At 39.7% G+C, this 13,175-nt stretch overlaps 1 protein-coding gene across 2 annotated transcripts in view; it reads right to left on the bottom strand.

The window, feature by feature from the left end:
• LOC115210904 (probable 2-oxoglutarate dehydrogenase E1 component DHKTD1, mitochondrial) overlaps positions 1-13,175 on the bottom strand; it is a 69,012-nt gene that overhangs the window by 21,495 nt on the left and 34,342 nt on the right. For both annotated transcript variants that reach the window (XM_029779682.2, XM_036502592.1), the window contains exons 13-16: positions 10,106-10,297; positions 8,072-8,173; positions 5,665-5,796; positions 3,483-3,603 (exon numbers count right to left, since the gene is read on the bottom strand). In XM_029779682.2, the coding sequence (XP_029635542.1) occupies positions 3,483-3,603; positions 5,665-5,796; positions 8,072-8,173; positions 10,106-10,297 (547 nt within the window). The remainder of the gene's footprint in view (positions 1-3,482; positions 3,604-5,664; positions 5,797-8,071; positions 8,174-10,105; positions 10,298-13,175) is intronic.

The raw sequence follows: 13,175 nt of genomic DNA, 5'->3' as shown, positions 1-13,175 counted from the left end.
GCGTGATCATTGCCAGAGCGGCTAACTGGCTTCTGTGTCGGTGGCACGTAAAAGGCACCATTCAAGCGTGATCATTACCAGCATTGCCTTACTGGTATGTGTAAAAAGATTCGAGCGAGGTCGTTGCCAGTACAGCCTGACTGGCCCTGTGCCAGTGGCATGTAAAAAGCACCCACTACACTCTTGGAGAGGTTGGCGTTAGGAAGGGCATCCAGCTGTAGAAACTCAGCCAGATCAAGATTGGATCCTGGTGCAGCCATCTGGTCCGCCAGCCCTCAGTCAAAATCGTCCAACCCATGCCAGCATGGAAAGCAGACATTAAACGATGATGATGATGATGATGAATTTGCAACTTTCAAATACTCTATTTATAAAATGGTGGTGACACTATCTCTGTTTTGGATTTGGTTATATGATATTTCATGTAACTTCACATACTAGGTGGTGTACAATAAAGGCATGTGACTTAGTGGTTAGAGCATTGGGCTCACAATCATGAGGTAGTGAGTTTGATTCCTGGGCCCGACTGTGTTGTGTTCTTGAGCAAGACACTTTATTTCACATTGCTCCAGTTCATTCAGCTGTAGAAATGAGTTGCGACGTTACCGGTGCCATTCTGTTTCGGCCCCTTTGCCATTCCCATGGATGACATCAGTGTCACGGGGAAGGAAGGCTGGCATGCATGGGCAACTGCTGGTCTTTCATAAATAACCTAGCCCAGACTTGTGTCTGGGAGGGGAACTTTCTACATGCAATCCTATGGTCATTCATGACCAAAGGGGGTCTTCACAATAAAATATAGAATTATAAAGCATGAAACCAAAAGTAATGCTGAAAATTCCTAAATATATAAAGTATTTATCCATTAATTTAGTGCTGAATATTTATTCTCACTGTTTTCTACTACCATATATATGGTGGTTGTCTACTCCCAATGCAGAGTTTGACTACCTCCTATACCTACACCTTAAAACCATCATGGAATCTGATGGCCTTTTTAAACCAGACAATGTTTTGAAAAGACACCCCGCACAGATTGCATATCTGATTTGGACCACAAAGAGCTGCAGTTCTGATCTTTGTGGATCTTAAAATGTCTTTTGAGGCCTCCGTTAGATTTGTAGACCTTGTAGCATACATGGCATTGAAAGGTGTGCACAGACATATAGGCAGAATAGTTGGTGGCAGTTCGTTTTCCATGGGTTTGCAATTTTTTTATGTCTCCCTCTTCCAGGGACAGCTTGATCTACTGGTGAAGAGTCACTGTTGTTGGAGAGCATAAAGATTAAAGTTGTAGTTGAGAAGAAATTTGCTGGCATGAAGGACTGGACATTATCTGAATACTGGAAAAGTGTTGCCTAGAGTACTAGAACTGTCCAAAGATTATCCATGGCAGTACTGAGTGAAACATAAAGATGGGTAACATTACATCTAACAAATTACCTGAACAATTCACTGACTTTACATGGTGTTTCTACTGCATTTCACAGAATATTACTTATGAATCTCTGAAAGAGTTTGAAATCAGGACATAGAATCGAAGGGGCTTAGAGTCAAGCTAGCAAAAACCAAAGTCTTAATAAGTAGTAAGGTAGACAAATCACAAATCCCTTCAGGTAGATGGCCCTGCTCGATTTGTAGAAAAGACATAGGAAGAAATTCCATGAGATGTACCCGGTGTAAGCTATGGACATATAAGAGGTACAGCAATATCAAAGGAAAGCTAACTGGGAAGATAGTTTTTGTGTGGGGCAGAAAACAGCTTCCATCACATGCCAGGAGGCAAAACTAGAAGTAGTTGATAGCTTCCATTACCTAGATGACCAAGTCAGCAGAGGGGTGGATGCTCTGATAGTGTAGCTGCTAGAATAAGAAAAGCCTGGGCAAAGTTCAGAGAGCTCCTACCTCTGCTGGTGACAAAGGGGCTCTCACTCAGAGTAAAAGGTAGACTATATGACGCATGTGTGCGAACAGCCATGCTACATGGCAGTGAAACATGGGCCGTAACTGCTGAGGACATGCTTAAGCTTGCAAGGAATGAAGCTAGTATGCTCCACTGGATGTGTAATTCCAGAGTACATACATGACAGAGTGTAAGCACCCTGAAAGAAAAGTTGGACAGAAGAAGCATCAGATGTAGTGTGCAAGAGAGATGACTGTGCTGGTATGGTCATGTATTGCATATGGATGAGGACAACTGTACAAAAAAGTGTCACAGTAAAGGGAACCTACTGAAGAGGTAGACCCAGGAAGACCTGGGATGAGGTGGTGAAGCATGACCTTCTAATCTTGGGCATCATGGAGGCAATGACGAGTGATCGAGACCTTTGGAGATATGCTGTGCTTGAGAAGACCTGGCAAGCCAAGTGAGACCGTAACCGTGGCCTATGTCAGTGCAACATAACCAGCTCATTTAAGAGTACCCTTCAATCATTGGACAATAAACTGCTGAGAAGACCTGCTGAGTCAAGTGAAGTCATTGTTATGGCCAATGACAGTACCGCCTGATTGGCACTCAAGCCGGTAGCACATAAAAAGCACCATTCGAGTGTAGTCAATGCCAGTGCTGCCTGACTGGTCCCGTGCCCGTGGCACGTAAAAAGCACCATTCGAGCATGATCATTGCCAGTGCCGCCTGACTGGCTCCTGTGCTGGTAGTACATAAAAAGCACTATTCGTGCATGGTCGATGCCAGTGCCGGCTGACTGACCTCATGCCAGTGGCACCTAAGAAACATCATTCGAGTGTGGTCATTGCCAGTGCCACCTGACTGGCTCCTATGCCGGTGGCATGTAAAAAGTACCCATTACACTCTCAGAGTGGTTGGCGTTAGGAAGGGCATCCAGCTGTAGAAACTTTGCCAGATCAGATTGGATCCCGGTGCAGCCTTCTGGCTTGCCAGCCCTCAGTCAAATTGTCCAACCCATGCCAGCATGGAAAAAGGACGTTAAACGACGACGACGATTCCTGTATACTTTGCAAGTGTACTCTCAGAAATTTTAGTTCCATTCTATATATTGGCCTTACTTTGGCTGCCAGAATTCTTGTTTGGGCTGAATGTCATTTAGCATTTCAACAGTGAGCATTCTGTATCTGTTGAGGGCACCATGTCAAAAACTGTAAACAGTTTTGCATGCAGTTCTTATTTTAAGATCAGTGAAAAGTTGTATGAAGGTAATTTTGTGTAGCCTCAAATTAGTTAAAGTTATCTTTTAAGATTACCCTAGTATATTTCTCTATTACACTAGTATATTACCCTAGTCTATTACCCTAGTATATTTCTCTATTACACTAGTATATTACCCTACTCTATTACCCTAGTCTATTACCCTAGTATATTTCTCTATTACACTAGTATATTACCCTAATCTATTACCCTAGTATATTTCTCTGTTCTTAGCTAAAAACATTAGAATATCCAGCTATGTCCTGATTATAATGTGATCTCTGAAAATTATGAAATAAAATAGAATTTTGAATACCTTGGTAGAGAAGTGAACCAATGGCCAAAGATTCAGCAGTTGCCCAGTCCAAGTCTGTTCCAGCTTCAATTTGCTTTCTACGGCGATCAATATGTGTCTTTTGAATAGTCGGGTGGACAGTCTGAAAGATAAGATATAGGTATTGATGTAGTAAATATACCTATTTCTTTATTACCCACAAGGGGCTAAACATAGAGGGAACAAACATGGACAGACATAGGTATTAGGTCGATTACATCGACCCCAGTGCATAACTGGTACTTAATTTATCGACCCCCGAAAGGATGAAAGGCAAAGTCGACCTCGGCTTTGCCTTACATGAATGTCAAGTGGGCTTGGATGGAGAGAGTATGAAATTTAATAGTTCAGAGGAGCAGATGTGATAATGTGAGATACAAAACAAAATTATTCACCTGTGTGGCATATATTCAGTCATCAACAGGTTTCAACTTCTATCTCAAACATGCTGCTTCTGATTACTAATAGACTGGCTTCTGCTTCTCTGAACTAGCCATTTGCATTCTCCTTTCCTACAAGACTACTCATCATACTTGTTTTGCCTCCTTTCATATCCCATCTCCCAACCGTGACTCATCTCACAAGCATCCACACTAAATACTTCACCCTATCTCAATTCCAATCTCACATTTTCTTACAACCATAAATTCAATGAATATTCAAGTAAAATGCCAATCTCCATCAATCTCATCATTAAGAGAGACCAGACCCCTAATTTACCTCAGGCTCACTTATTTCCTTCAGATGTCCCAACTGGACATCATCATCGCCATCGTTTAGCGTCCGCTTTCCATGCTGGCATGGGTTGGACGATTCAACTGGGGTCTGGGAAGCCAGAAGGCTGCACCAGGCCCAGTCTGATCTGGCAATGTTTTTATGGCTGGATACCCTTCCTAACGCCAACCATTCCGTGAGTGTAGTGGGTGCAAAAAGTCATGGACACTGGCTTCAGCCATTGACTAATTTATGAAATGTATTTGTTCCTGATGAGATACAAATCGTTGGCTTCTTTTATTAATGCATCTTAAATGAGTAACATAATCCTCATCAGTAAATGTCTGCTTTCCATGCTGGCATGGGTTGGACAGGAGTTGGCATGCCAGAAGACTGCACCAAGCTCTACTGTCTGCTTTGGTTTGGTTTCTATGCTTGGATGCCCTTCTTAATGCCAACCACTTTACAGAGTGTACTTGGTGCTCTTACATAACATTAGCACCATCAAGGTCATTAATTAACTTGCAAGACAAATATACCTCAACTGAGCAGGGAATAGTATTGAGGAAGGTGGTTTTGTGCCAGGTGATGAGAGGTTACAGAATGATAGAAGGATAAAAAAAAAAAAAAGTGTCTTGCAGTAGAGGAGATACATGGTTACCACATGTGCTAAATATTAAGTTATGGTAAAAAGGAAACTAGATTGAAGTGGGTATTAAAGAAACACATGCCAAACTGTCAAACCCCTCTAACTTAATTTTCCTTTCTTTTCTCCCACTGTGCCTCATCTCACTTCCAAGGCCCTATACTGAGCACATGTTTTTCAATAGAACCCTTTCCAAAACTGCATCACTCTAGAACTATCTCCTTCCATTTGTATTGTCACTACCTCATTCCTCTCTCTCACACAAATCATCTTCAATTCAAAATTAATATTAATGAGGTTAGTCTCCTTCACATAGTGAAGGTGCAGGAGTGGCTGTGTGGTAAGTAGCTTGCTAACCAACCACATGGTTCCGGGTTCAGTCCCACTGTGTGGCATCTTGGGCAAGTGTCTTCTGCTATAGCCCCGGGCCGACCAATGCCTTGTGAGTGGATTTGGTAGACGGAAACTGAAAGAAGCCTGTCATATAATATATGTATATATATATATATATATGTGTGTGTTTGTGTATCTGTGTTTGTCCCCGTTACTTAGCGGTTCGGCAAAAGAGACTGATAGAATAAGTACTGGGCTTACAAAGAATAAGTCCCGGGGTCGATTTGCTCGACTAAAGGCGGTGCTCCAGCATGGCCGCAGTCAAATGACTGAAACAAGTAAAAGAGTAAAGAGAGAGTATAGTATTCCACTGGCTTCAGTCATGCTCTTCCTCCTTCTTTAGAGACTAATGAATAAATAATGAATCAGTGAGTAAAAAAGTATGCTGAAAATAAATACGTGGTCACTTACTGTTGTCTCAGGAACAGTCACAGACTTGCCGCCAATGAATTTCAGTACATCTACATCAACTCCAGTATCCCAGGAAGTAATGTTGTCAGAAGCTTGAGCATAACCATCCCATTGTTTCAGCAGGTGGAATTGCTGTATTTGAGAGTAAAGAATTGGAAGCATTAGTGAAGAATCATGCAAAGAATTTATCAAAACTTAATCTGGCAATTAGATCATCGATGAACTAATTTCTTAAGTTTTGTTACATTTTCTAGCTTCCTTATCAAGTTTTTCACATTTTTTTGTCCTATTTCAATTTACATTTTCCTGTTTTGCATGCATTTTGCCATATTGAGTAATTCAGATTTCAAAAATAGGCCATACATCTTGTAGAGCAAATTTGTTTTATAATTGTCTGAAATAATAATACTTGGTATTGCTCAGATAGTCACCATCATCATTAATATTTTACATTTATTTACCGTAAATCCTCGGGTATAATCTACATTTTTTTCCCAAAATTAAAAGGTCAAAATCTCTTGTGCGTACTAGATACGAGGTTAAAAATGGAAAATACTTTCTAAGCAATGTCCAAGTCTCTATTTGTTGACCGGCAATGTTTATTCAGACACGCTTTGTGATGTCAGGCACGAAAACACCTTAAGCTAAGCCTGAAAGCAATGAAGTCATAAAAGAATCATCCATAACTTGCAGTAAGCAACATTTATTAAACGTTATTACTGTTATTTCTTTATTTTCTGCAAACAAAATGCATAAAAAAGCTACACGTTTGCATTATGTTATTATATATACAATAATAATAAAGGATGTTACCGTATACATTTTTACAAACCAAGGACGTTATATAGACCTCCTTGACTCAAGTCAGAGAAGGGGTGCATATGATACACAAGGTTTAAGTTTTTCAGAGGAACAGCCCCCTAAAAATCCCCTGCTTATTATACTCAAGAGTGGGCTATACTCGAGGATTTTACGGTATCCTCACTTGATGCATACACTAAAGAGAACTCTACCAATTTCTATTGTTATTTGAGTTTTTTCATGATTGGTGGTGGTGGTGATAATTTTACATCTGGATGTCTCTCATATTTAAGGTTACTGCTCTTCTAGGCAAGATGTATTTGTTAAAGTTGGCAGAATTTAGCCTTACTTAAAATTAAGTTCTTTACTTCTTTAAAATGCATATAGCTGGCCAACAAAGAAGCCAGTCTATAGTTGCTTAACCTGCCAGAATAGCAAGCAAATTCCTCTCAGAAAATATCTTAGCTTCTTCAAAGAAAGGACACAATGGATAATACAATCTCTTGCTTCTTTCTAATTGTTTGTTCTTCTGCAGATTCAAGTGTTTCTAAAATTTAAATCTAGCAAACACTGCCAATTGTTCTGCAATAGGTGTATATCTCTTATTCTCAAACCAATCAAAATATCCTCCCCATCAAACACAGATGGATATTTTTAAAACCTTAAGGTTTTCTCAGTGTTTTCATTGTCAAATGCTCCTCCACACACCTAACAGACCGTAACCAACTCATTTTTCCAAAACTGATGGCAAAAAACCTTATAATTCAGTCTGAGCTCCTAAGTGCTATTTAATCTGCTAGAAATAGCAGTAAAATTCACATCAAATCACACCTCTGTTAGCATATTAAAATGGAAAAGGTCACATGGTATTTTAAATATATAATTTAAGGTTTTAGAAAGCCCATACTAATGCTTCGGGGTCTTGAAAGATGCCTAATACACAAGTATGATTAATAAAACAAGGTAGTAAATAGTTTTTCTAGAAGAATTTTTTTCAACTTTAAAGCATTTTTTAAAGCTTCCATGTATGGTGTCATCATCATCATCATCGTCTAATATCTGTTTTCTGTGCTAGCACGGGTTGGACAGTTCGACCGGGGTCTGGGAAGCCAGGAGGCTGCACCAGACTCCAGTCTGATCTGGCAGTGTTTCTACAACTGGATGCCCTTCCTAATTCCAACCACTCTGTGAGTGTAGTGGGTGCTTTTTACATGCCACCGGCACAGAAGCCAGTCAAAGCAGTGCTGGCATCAGCCACATTCAGATGGTGCTTTTTACGTGCCAATGGAAGCAATATTTTCTTTCGCCTCCAGCACATTGCAAAGTCAGAAAGATTGAGAACCATTCCAATACATAATGTAATTTTGGATGCCGTTTAAAAAGAATGCTTTTGATTATGGATCTAATTAATCAGAGCTAAATTGGGGCTACCAGCAACATTCAGGTCTCTGTCAGTTGAGATTGACCTTTTACCTGCATCTGTATTTGCAGGGCCAGGTAAAGTTTCTGAAGAAAACTGGCAATTGCCCACACAAACAACATTTTAATCGATATATAATGCAACAACTTTAACTCAGTTTATAACCAAAAAGAAGCCTATGTTTACCTCAGGTGTGTAGCTATCTATTTTACTGAAGTTTTCAACCAGGACATTATTCCATTCTTGAACACAGGATTTCAGTTCAGACTCAGAGCACAGATCTTGTTGCTGATTAAATAAAAATATACATAATAGTTATAATATGACATTTGTAAAAAACAGCAATGAAACCTCAGTGTATTTACTCAACTAAACGTTGTTCTATTATTGCCATTAAATTTTCCCATCATGCAACTTTTCACTATTCCATATATAGCAATTTCTTACACAAGCACAAGGCCTCAACTTTGTTGGGTGGATAAAGCTGATTATATCGGCCTTGATACTTTATTTTACTGATGCATGCCCATCAGAAGAATAATGAAGTTGGACTCTGAAAGATTTGAACTTAAAATATAAAAGGATGTAAATAAATACCACTAGGTATTTTGCCTGATGCTCAAATGATTTTGCTAATCCACTGTCCTTACTATCTTGATCCAGTATAGGATTAGGATAGAACATCTAGATATAGAGGTTAGCAGTGAGTATGAAAATAAGGGGTCCTCGACCAAATGCTGACTACCCTGGTGAAGATCTTTGTAGATGTTCTGACCCCTTACACTGCATCACCAGATTTACCCAAGGCCAAGTGACAAAACTCCTGCAGAGTAGCACAAAATTGGCTAAGTCAAATGTTGTGACTCAGCCAGACATTTGTGTCGGCTTCAACATTTGATCTTTTTAAGTAGAAGTTTCTCACTGTTCCAAAAACATCACTCATCTTTTCTTGAGCCAAATGTCTTAAGTTGCTTTCTCTGCAGCCTCTGGCAATTTCTTTGAAAAGTGTTTTATTTCTTTTTCATCTAGCTTAAACTCCTAAGCAACAAGTGAACCCTGGATCAAATAAATCCTTTAACACCTTCTCGACAAGAAGGCATGTTGCCTCCTATCCAGTATATAGACTATCTCGCATATACAGTATGTTGTATATTTAATTTTTGTTCAATGATTTTATCATCATCATCATCATTTAGCGTCCGCTTTCCATGCTAGCATGGGTTGGACGGTTCAACTGGGGTCTGTGAAGCCAGAAGACTGCATCAGGCCCAGTCTGATCTGGCAGTGTTTCTACAGCTGAATGCCCTTCCTAACACCAACCACTCTGTGAGTGTAGTGGGTGCTTTTTACGTGCCACCCGCACAGGTGCCAGACGGAGCTGGCAAACGGAAGCGGACGGATGGTGCTTTTTACGTGCCATCTTTTATAGAATTTATTTAAAGTACCATATTTCCATGTTAGCTTTCTAAAAATATATGTTACAAGAAAGATTATATATTTGTAACAGACCAGTGAACTAAATACTTTATAATATGTAATTTTATCTTTGTTCATTCTGAGTTCAAATCCCACAAAAGTTAATAGCAAAAATAACAGCAAAATATCAGATTTAATTCAGTTGCTTACACCCTGCCTCCTCCGAAAAAATGAATCTTTCACAAGTTACAAAGAATATATATTTATTTAAACTAGAAATATAAATCTTTCAGACAAAAAGAGGAGTGGCTGTGTGGTACGTAGCTTGCTAACCAGCCACATGGTTCCGGGTTCAGTCCCACTGCGTGGCATCTTGGGGAAGTGTCTTCTGCTATAGCCCTGGGCCGACCAATGACTTGTGAGTGGATTTGGTAGACGGAAACTGAAAGGAGCCTGTCGTATATATGTATATATATATATGTATGTGTGTCTGAGTTTGTCTCCCTAGCATTGCTTGACAACCGATGCTGGTGTGTTTACGTCCCTGTCACTTAGCGGTTCGGCAAAAAGAGACCGATAGAATAAGTACTGGGTTTACAAAAGAATAAGTCCCGGGGTCGATTTGTTCGACTAAAAGGCGGTGCTCCAGCATGGCCGCAGTCAAATGACTGAAACAAGTAAAAGAGTAAAGAGTATAAAAAAAATAATTTCAAGAAGCTGCAATAATTACTTTGGAGTAAATAATATTTACACATGAGTCAGAACAAAATTAAACATGCTAAGGAAGAGTTTAATGTATTTTACCGTAAGTTGCTGAGCATATGTATCAGGTATACTCATACGACTTTCTACTGCTTTGTACATGATAGGCTGGGTAAACATTGGGTCATCAAGTTCATTGTGGCCCCAGCGACGGAAACACACTAAATCAATAATTACGTCCCTGTGGAACTGCTGCCTGTAGTCCACTGCTATAGCTGCTGCTTGGATTATAGCCTGGCAGAGAAGAGAAACAAATGGCAAAAGTGTACAGAGAAATAATGAATTATCTGTCAGGTGTTCTATGACATGTACAGATTTTTTTTAAAGTTTTTTCTGTTTTTATCTATTACTAGCAGCATCGCCCGGCGTTGCTCGGGTTTGTAAGGGAAATAACTATATAAGCATTTTTAGAGAGTTATAGCCAAAAAATAGCAAAAAAATGCATTAAAAATGGAAAAAAAAATTATGGTAAATTTTTTTTAAATCGTTGACTCATCGTAGACATTTTTAGAGAGTTACTTCCTTTATATAATAGCGAAAAAAATGCATTAAAATGGAAAAAAATGATGGTAAATTTTTTTTTAAATCGTAGACTCATCGTAGACGCGCGCTAATACCCAGAAGGGCTCGATATGAATCACAACTATAAGATACCCGGTTTTGGTTAAACTGCACCGCAAAATGTGGGAGTAGTTAGGAATCTAAATCGTAGGAGACACACACAACATTACTTTTATATATAAAGATGAGCTAACAATGGGGCATCTATGTGGATGCCTGTCATTCTAGAAATAGCAGTCTTTATCTCTCATGTAATTTTGTTAAGGTAATTACTTGCCTCTTGGCTTGTTTAATTTCTTGTTTCTTTAGTTTAAGTTCTCATCCACCATGAACACTCTGAATGCATATTATTATTACTGCTATTATGCAGTGAGCTGGCAGAAACGTTAGCACGCTGGGCAAAATGCTTAGCGGTATTTCGTCTACCGTTACGTTCTGAGCTCAAATTCTGCCGAGGTCGACTTTGCCTTTCATCCTTTTGGGGTTGATAAATTAAGTACCAGTTACGTACTGGGGTCGATCTAATCGACTGGCTTCCTTCCCCAAAATTTCAGGCCTTGTGCCTATAGTAGAAAAGAATTATTACTGCTACTACTACTTTCGTTCCTTGTATCATCTCCTCAAATTAAACTTGCTTCCAGTTGCAGCTTATCTATTTAAAAATCCTTGTCCCATGTGCTCCCTTCCATTCCAATCTGTTCGGCTCTCTTCCACGCATCTCCTTCTACATATTCTTGCCCAGTAGCCAAATGTTGAAGATGTATTGCTAAGTTAAGATTCTCTCGTTTTTTGCAATCTTTCATACATTCATTTGCCATTAACACTTTAAATGTATTGTTTACTAACAGCTAGTTTTCAGAAGCTAACCATTTAAACTGACCCCTCAATATATAACTTCTTCATTTCTCAAGTAATTTCGTTATAATTACTTGCCTCTTGGCTTGTTTAGTTTCTCAATTCTTTTGTTTAATTTCTCATCCGCCATGAACACTCTGAATGTATATTATTATTATTATTACTACTAATACTACTACTACTACTTTCGTTCCTTGAACCATCTCCCCAAATTAAACTTCGTTTGCAGAGCGCCCGCCTCTCCTGCCCCCACCACCAATACCGGCTATCTTTATCTTCTCACCATCTACACCGGATATCTCTCCCTCCTCCCACCACCATTACCCGATGTCTCTTCTCTCAACCTCTCCTCCTCACTGGGTTGTTCTCTATATATTACATCCACTCTTTCTGTCTCTCTCCTGGGTCAAATGCAACTTGCACAGCTGCCCACCTACTTAACCGGCTATCTTTCGTTTCATTTCGTTCTGTCTCCTCTCTCATTCCCACCTGCTCGCTGGTGCTGTTCTCTATATTACCTGCATGCACACTCTTTCTCTCTCTCTCCTGGGACAAATGCAACTAGGTTAACTGCCCACCTACTTAACCAACTATCTTTCATTTCGTTTAGAAATATGCCAACAACTACCCAATAATTTTCCATGCACATATCAAGTGAAGGAGAAAGCTAATGGGCTGTACGTGTGTGCTTGTTCCTCTCTGTGTGTGTGTGTGTGCATGCATGCATGTGTGTATGTATGAGCTTGTTTCCTCTCTTTCTCTGTCTGAACCCCCCCCCCCCATCGCTGGTCTTCAATCCCCCCTCCCTGGACAAATGCAACCAGTTGAGCTAACTCCCTACTTAATCTAACATTGGAATATCCATATTTGCAACACCGCTTAAATTTGTTTTTTTTTTCTTGACCATAATGCTTATACTTACAACACCACTAACACCTACTCCTACCTCCAGTAGGGATAACAATCTTAACATGCTTGAATATTTGAATGATGTCAGGTCAGAAGTGAGAACAGGTGAAGTATGCCAAAAAAAAAAACAAACATGACAACCTTCCTCTTCTTTTCAGGCGTTGAATAACATCTCTTCTCCTCCCCAAGCCTCACCCCACATTCCTTTCCCAGTTTTCAGAGTTGGCACTGTCAATGTAGGCACACTGAAGGGTAGGTCAAGTGAGATTGTAGAGATACTTGAAAGGAGACGTGTCGATGTATGCTGCATACAAGAGGTAAGAAGGAGAGGAGCTTCAGCTAGGGTCCTCACAAGCAAGGCACATAGGTATAAAATCTTCTGGCAAGGTAACATGGATGGAATAGGGTGTGTAGGCATACTCCTTGCAGAGAAATGGGTGGACAAGGTCATAGAGGTTGTCAGGGTATGCGATAGAGTGCTTAAGCTCTCTTTTTCAGCTTTTGCAATGAAGCTAAACAGCCATATGAAAGAGATAAAAACAATGAGAATTGTTTAATCCACACATGCAGCTAAGTTATCAGAGGTAGAGAATATCTTGTACAAAGATCCTGTGCGTGCTGTCTGTTTCAGTCTCGAAGTATTATCCTATAAAGTGAGATCACCTGGATTGTATCCTACTTTGTACCACATGAACCAGCTGAAAAAGTGAGCTCATTTCGAGACAAGCACACCATTCTACTGGAGGCTTTATTCAATAAACGATTTGTATTTTGTACTAAAAGCTAA

This window comes from Octopus sinensis, linkage group LG4, assembly GCF_006345805.1.
Source record: "Octopus sinensis linkage group LG4, ASM634580v1, whole genome shotgun sequence".
In the NCBI taxonomy this organism is placed as follows: Eukaryota; Metazoa; Mollusca; class Cephalopoda; order Octopoda; family Octopodidae; genus Octopus; species Octopus sinensis.
This window is presented reverse-complemented; position numbering and strand designations above follow the sequence as displayed.